This window comes from Rhamphochromis longiceps, linkage group LG3 (genome assembly GCF_057381845.1).
Source record: "Rhamphochromis longiceps isolate RC_006_pf linkage group LG3, R_longiceps_female_GT1.1, whole genome shotgun sequence".
Lineage (NCBI taxonomy): Eukaryota > Metazoa > Chordata > Actinopteri > Cichliformes > Cichlidae > Rhamphochromis > Rhamphochromis longiceps.
Window position 1 is genome coordinate 28,511,335 of NC_140559.1, and position 7,640 is coordinate 28,518,974.

General features: G+C 39.2%; 1 protein-coding gene across 1 annotated transcript; it reads right to left on the reverse strand.

Annotated features, from left to right (window-relative positions):
* Window positions 1-1,445: 1,445 nt before the first annotated feature.
* Window positions 1,446-6,296, reverse strand: LOC146673826 (uncharacterized). Its single transcript, XM_085392067.1, has 4 exons — window positions 6,120-6,296; window positions 5,396-5,755; window positions 3,817-3,894; window positions 1,446-2,455 (listed from the first exon to the last, which is right to left on the reverse strand). Exons 1-4 carry the CDS (start codon window positions 6,208-6,210, stop codon window positions 2,358-2,360), a joined length of 627 nt encoding a protein of 208 aa, XP_085248193.1. The 5' UTR covers window positions 6,211-6,296; the 3' UTR covers window positions 1,446-2,357.
* Between the last annotated feature and the right edge of the window lie 1,344 nt (window positions 6,297-7,640).

A 7,640-nucleotide genomic window follows, 5' to 3' on the forward strand; every position in this document is an offset into this window, starting at 1 on the left:
AAAATAACTTTATTTGTAAAAAGCTGTTGATGAAGTGCTTTTGAAAGTAGATGAAACAGTTATATATTGTATTTGGTAAAACTAGACTAATTTTTGACAATCTGTTTTGCAGGTTGACAGTTTGTGTCCAGATAAATATGCAATTATTTACATGGACTAAATAAATAAAAAAAAACAAAACAGATTCTTAAGCAATATTTTTAAGGGCTAATCCAGCTCTCACACTGGGGCAAAGCTGGCATACACTGTGGGCAGTTTGCTGGTCTACTGTACACTCGTTCACTCACACTCTTCCCAACAGGTGTTCCTTAGTTGCTGTGAATCCCCTTATCAAGTCCGCATCTGTGTTACGTTTCCTGTTTTACTTTGAAGTCTGTCTCATGTTAATGTATCAGGTTTTGCTTCCCCTGTCTTGTTAGCCCTGATTTGCCCCAGCTGTGTTTCCCTCCTGTCTCTCATTCACGGATTGCTCCCTCTGTGTATTTGAGCCCTGTGTTTTCCTCTGTCTGTGTTGCGATCTACCATCTTACCATGCTGTGTCATCTGCCTGTCAGCCTGTCAGGTTTTTGCAGTTTTCAGTTTAGGTTTTTTGGTTGTGTTTGCAGTAAATCTAAGTTTGAATTTACCTTCCTCCTCTATAAGTCTGCACTTTGGGTCCTATCTTGCTTGCACGCAGCTGTCACATGACAGTTATGAGTTCAGGGATGAGCTGAGCTGTATTTAAAATAAACAAGGGATGAAGTGGGGCATTAAATATTTATGTGCTTATTGTGTATAATTATAGATTTTATAAACAAACAGTTTTGGAAAGGTGTATAGTTAAGTAATCAAAGATCAATGGATATCTGTATATATTGATGTAAGTGGCACAGATATTGAGTCATGTCTGTTTATATTGTTTGTGTCATGCTTCGTTGTTTAACACATTTCTGCCATAAAGCAGCTCCACTGCCTTCAGTTCTCAGAGACAGTGACGCTGCAGCTGTTGTGGCCGCTGCAATAACCTGTGTCTATTTTAACATCTGTTTTAACATCTCTGTTTGCTTTGTGGATTTTTCTAAACTCTATTTAGTCGTGTTGTGTCCTACAGAAATAAACATTTAAAGATTAATTTGTCTTATTCTCATTGTTTCAACATGTATGATGAAAAGCAGGTTGGATTTAAGATGATGTGCTAAAACAGATAAAAAGAAACATACATTATATCATCACCAGCTCACATGAAAAAAATCATCAACATCACATTTATACGGTTAGTTACATCTGAATATATAAAATCAAGTCACGCAATGTGGAAAAAAAAATAATGTTGCCCTCAGATGTGATCAGAGCCGACCCAGTGCAGCACAGAGCCTGTTACTGCCTTGTTTCCAGCATAAACGTCACTATAAACATCTACAAACATTTGATATTTTGTCTTTGTACAATCTTCACACCACCAAAAAACAAACAAAACAAAAACACACACATTTAAAAATAGCAGCACAACAAGTGATTAAAAATGTGTCAAAGTTATATGCATCAAACACCTGAAGTGGTTTTGGTGGCCAAGTTCATGCAGATAAGGAAACTGGTTCTTATTTGTCATCATAATTACCTGATACTAAACTCAAACAATACAACAACTGTACAGACAGTTCAGCTATTATTATCATACTGTAAACTCATGCAGGTAGATTTAACAAGATGCTGCCATCTACTGGCTGATCTGCACTAATGCTATTTGTTAGAAATCAGATTTTTGACAGGTGTGATGACGTCACTGAAACCTCAGGTGAGAATGTGGGTGTGACACAGGATCCAAGGATGGACACGTCAGCTTTGCCGTTTTAGCAGTGCTTTTATTGACAGTAGTGATTAGTACGGTTTCGGGCTTCTGTCCATGAGAAAGGCACTACTCTGACTGTCACTCTCCCGCTGTTCTATCTCAGAATGTGATGAAAGATATCGATGTTGGTCTGAAGCCCTGAATTCAACAGTTTTCTCTGTTGTTTAAGTTGTTGTTTTTCCCTCCGTTGGTTCCCAGCACCAACTTACTGAACAGCATCAAAACGGGAAACTTCAAATCTGGTTTATCATCAGGATGTTATGTGTTTCTATTCACAGTCTGAGATGAGATGCTAACAGTCATGAACCTGAGCGAGGTCCAGAAAGTCTTCATCAAGAACTTGTGGTTTTGCGTGAGGAAGTCCTCCTCTGTTTAAAAATGAAAGAAAATTGAAAGATTCACTGAGTTATACTGAATATGACAAGTTTAAGAAACTTTTAAACTGTGACAGAGCAAATGATTCTGACACATACTGTAAAAATCTGTTAAATGTTCTGATATTTTTACATTTACAGCTCTTACAAGAAAATCACAGACTTACGTGTTCTGTACAATTCTGATAAAACATAAATCCCCACGGGAACACAGAGATACAGATGAATACAGTCATGACGATTCTTCCCTGGCCTACAAAGACAATCCACAGTTACAAACACAGTAAAAACATAATTCAGTGTTAATGATGTAAATGAGCACATTTTAAAGACAATAAGTGGAATTAGGTAATAACCAGTATTACTCTGAGAGGTGAGCACCAGACTTTATTTACATGTTTCATTTAATTTATCTCCACTTACAGTCTGGTGACCTCCAGCTTACATCGGGCCTTTTGCCCCAGGAAGACTCGAGGCCCCAAAACCCAGAACTGGATAAAACTGATATTTGACATTTTGAAGCAGAACCTCAGTATGTTTACCTGAAAGAGCTGCAGGTTTATGGGAGGATTTTACTTTGTTGTTTTCCAGATTTTCAAAGATGATCTAAGATGAAAACTGTTTGTATTGTTAGCCTGATGTTTCATTACCTCCCTACCATTACCAGTGTTGGGAAGGTTACTCCGAACCGTAGTAAAGGGACCTCTGGCTAATACGTCGGGTTCTGTGTCGGGCTCGTTGCCAAAAAATAGCTTTACTTTGTTGTCTGGGTCAACTTTGCTAGCGAGAGACAGAGAGAGGCGTTGAAAGGCTGCTCCAACGGAACTTATTGTTTCGGAGGAAAACACGAACACGGTGTACAGTCGAGTCTTAATAGCTTACTTACAACTGGGCTCGTCAGGCAGTCTTCTTGGCTGCAGTGGTTATTATTATATTTACATGCTTCCAGCTCCCGTTTTTGCTCGATGACTGCTCGTACTTTTCTACTTCCTTTTTCTCCCTCCTCGCGCTCAAAGACACATAACAGGTATGGCGGTCCATTCTCCCTGCAACACGGACTACACTGTCTATGAGGCTACATTCTTTAGGGCTATGCCTGTAGCATTCTGTAGCTTAGCACAACAACAACAACAACAAAAAGGCGCTCTCTCACCCAGGAAACACACAGGAACATAGCTGTCAAACAAAACTCAAACAGTCCTGACCCACGACAATATGAAACAGGAAAATACCGCCGTGTAATCCATTTATTTCAACAAAGTAACTGTATTCTAAATACCACCTTTTTAAATGGTAACTGTAACGGAATACATTTACTCATATTTTGTATTTTAAATACGTAACGGCGGTACATGTATTCCATTACTCCCCAACACTGACCATTACCTTTCATTAAGCCAACACTACACAGACTCAGTTTCACTTCTATAGAACGAGCCTAGTCTTGGACTCCTTTTAGTCTGAGACTGAACGAAATCCATTTCTAGAAAACTGTGTTTTCTGTTCTGGTAAATTAACCCAGTTCTCAGATTTGGCCCATATCTCCTGACTGTACTGTGTATAAGCAATACAATGAAAGAATGATTTTGTAAACTGTAAAGACTTTATTTTTACGTCTGGTCTCGTCATTCAGATTTGGTGGTTGGAGATTTCCAGGTTGCTGAGTTGTTTCATTCTTCTCAGGCTTTGATTCTAAAATAAAGTAAAATAAAATATTGTTTAATAAATTGTTTTATTAACTTAAAATTGATGTAATGTAGCAGTGAATTAAGCTGCACAGCTCTGTACACAGTTTTATTGCTACCAAGTGGAAACTGAACACTGAAACAAAACTGAAACATGAAACCAACAATGAAGAACCAAAAAACAAACAAACTGTTGTGATGAGAGAAACAGTTTGTAGCTCTTCAGTGTTGGTTTCATCACATGTCCTGATGAAGCTGCTCAGTAACAGTGTCACTGAGGTTGGACACTGTGGATTTCTGTGGTCGACTCAGACTCTGAGGCCTCCTTCAGGGATGTTACCTGGACCAGCAGCTCCATGAAGAATTAGCCTCACGTGTGTGTAAGCCACAAAGACTCTTGTGTTAAAAAGTCCAACTTAAAGCAGAAATAATCATGTTTACAGTCTTCTACATGAACCAGTTGTCATGGTCCTGGGTCGGTGACCCAGTGCTTTTAGTTTGTTATCATTTTCTAGATGATGATGATGATTGTTTAGGTTCTATGTGTTATATTCGGTCTGCCTCTGAGTCTGCGTCTGTATCTGTCTGTCTATGGTGTCACCCCATCTGTTTGTGAATCTGTCTGTTTAGTTCAATGTCTTGTCTGGTTCCATGTGTCTGAGTTTCCTGTTTTATTGTGAAGGTCTGTGTCATATGTGAGTGTGCTCAGTTTACGTTTCCCCTGTCCCGTCAGCTCAGATTCCTCCCAGCTGTGTTGCCCTCCTGTCTCTCATCCCCTGATTACTGGTGTGTGTATTTAAGCCCTGTGTGTTCACCTGCCTGTTGCCAGTTCGTCTGTATTGCTCAGTGTTCCCACGGTGGCCTGTCCCACGGTGGCCTGTCCCACGGTGGCCTGTCCCACGGTGGCCTGTTCCTCGTCGGCCTGTTCCTCGTCTGCGTCTCTCTGCTTCTCATCCCATTGTCGTATGCTCCCAGGTCTGTTATTTTTTAGTTCTCCCAGTTTAGGTGTCTTCAGTTATTTGTTATGCCCCACTGTTTATTTGCCACTACACCTCTGTAAATAAAACTCACCGGCATCTCATCCACTGCCTGCATCTTGGGTCCTTCTAACTCCACATGGCTCGCCTCGGCAGCCGTGACACCAGTGTTGGTCTCCATGGATACTTTTACCATCATATCATTTCTGTGGTTTGTTTCTTACAGGTCTGTTACTGTACTCAGTACTAATTAGCAGGTGTGTGTCTGTGTGATGCAGTTTATGGATGTAAGTTTCTAACTACACAGTTTTTCTGGTCATTTTTGTCCGGAATCGGAAACTTCATCAATCAAACAGGATATTTATAAAGACACAGTTTTTATGAAGGGGGAAACTATCTTAAGAGAGCCATTTTTCTTTTTCTCTCTTCAAAAAATGAAATGTTAGGTTTATAAACACCAATGTCAGGATCCAACCTTGATCCAGTTTAACAGCTCACAGTGATCACATGTGTATAAATGAATCATCTTACCAGAGACGGTGACTCTGCAGCTGCTGTAGCCGCGGCCATAACCTGTGTCCACCTCACACAGGTACAGACCCGAGTCCTCAGTCCTGAGTCTGGACAGCTGGAGTCTGATTCGTCCTTCTCTGAGGGCGTCTTTGTCACTCTGGACTCGTCCTGAAAACTCTTCATCCTGAAACTCTGAGAACTCGACACCACCACGAAGAAAATACAGAGTTGAGTATGTTTGATCAGTATTCAGGTAACAGGAGATCTTCAGTGCTGAGATGGACGTGTCTGGTTTGGTGGTGAACGTCCACTCCAGTGTGATGTTGTGGTTCTCCTCTGCCTGATAGGAGCTCTGTGTCACATCCACTACAAATGATCCTGTTGAGGAGACAGAGGAGCAGACACACTCACAACTTTATACAACATCAGACAGTAAAACACAGGAATAAACGAAGCATCATTTCTGTTATAATCCAAAGAGCTTCAAGGCCCCCACACCACAGCCTGCTATATTCATTCATTCATAACTCCACAATCTGGTCCTGGTGGTTCTGGTTCATCCTAAAGATTTGAGAAGTTTCCAACAATCATGATGCCTAGAATCACATTTTCTCGACTCATTTGTTTACACAAAACAACAAAAAGTAAACAGTACAAAATATAAATAATCATAATTCATATACCCTGATCTGTGCCTGCTCTGATCATAGATGAGTTTAAATGCTCAGCAGTTTTTGCTCACCTCTGCAGAGGACGAGTGTTAGAAGCAGCACAGCAGCAGAGAAGGCCGAGGGTCTGTGTGTGAAGATCACACTGATCTCCTGAAGAGCCATCACTCATTACTCTGAAAATCAACAAGCAAAACAAGCTTCCTGTTACTCTCTGCATCTCACAGCAAGCAGCCCAGCAGACTAATATAACATCATGTGTTTTATTCTTTAATGTTACTGTTTCTGATTCTTTAACAACATTAAAGAAATCTTACCTCTCTTCGAGGATTTCAAGTTCAGAGCTTCTCTGTGATGTGTTTCTTCATCTGTCTACTCTGAACAACATCTCCAGACTGCAGATCCTGCACTGTTGATCAGTGATTTCCTTCACTCTGTAACATCAACAGGAAAACAGGTTCAGTCCCAGTGAAGTCACATTCAAGAAGCTGTTTCAGTGTTGAGCAATTATGCATTTTTTAAAAATAGTTACTATGAAACTTTAGATCGTCACTTATTAAATAACAGAGTAATGATTTTAGATATATTCTGGTCGGGCTTGTACTGGGACAAAAAAAAAATCAGCCTGGAGGCTTTGGTCCAAGCAGGTCACCATTATTAGTCTAAATAAATAAATAAATAATATATCTAATTATTAATATCTAATTAAAAACTGCCTCTGCTTTCAATGAGAAGTGATGCCATCCTCACTATAACCCATCACTAACATGCTGTAAAAAGAAAAGCAACTTTTTAATTTGGATGATAAATATACTAATTAATATAAATATATATATATATATATATATATATATATATTTTTTTTTTTTTTTTTTTTTTTTTTTTTCCTTTTTGCCTTCCTGAGACACAAAAAGACTCCACACCAATAGATGCTATGAGACAGTGTGTGTTTGTTTAGCCTGTATTATTAATAAATATAAAATCCAGAAAGCTACACAACACGGTGTGGTTCATTTATAAACACAAAACTAACTTCGCTTTCACTGGTTTTTGTTAGAAAAAAATCAAATTGTTGCTTAAATTTGCACAAAATGTCAGAAATCTGTCATGAACTAAAATTCTAACCTACTTTTTTCACGAGTTGTTCGGTTAACCCTCTGAGGTCCAAAATGTTATCGGCCATTTTGACTACTTTTGATTTTACATTCGTATTTTACTTTGTGGCGGTTTGTGATATGGGCAATATGGGCCGCTGCCGTCACTCCCAAAACTTTCCCCTCTTCCTAAACAACCAAATCACTTTAATGTGGGTCATAAAGATGATACAAGAGCCATATATTTTATGAGGTGGTACTCATTGTGAAAAGTTTAAGAAGCACTGCACTATGCAATACATTCAATTTTAGAATTTATATTCAGTGTTAACTGTAGCTAAGCTCAACGTGGTAATGCGCTTTAAGCTAATGCTAATCTTATATTAATAAACTACACTGTCATATGCAAAAAGGTGGCACTAGGGGTGGCAAGAGATGCCACCCTTCTAGATCCGCCCCTGTGCAGAACAAACCTGATGACTTGTTGATGAATGTAACCAT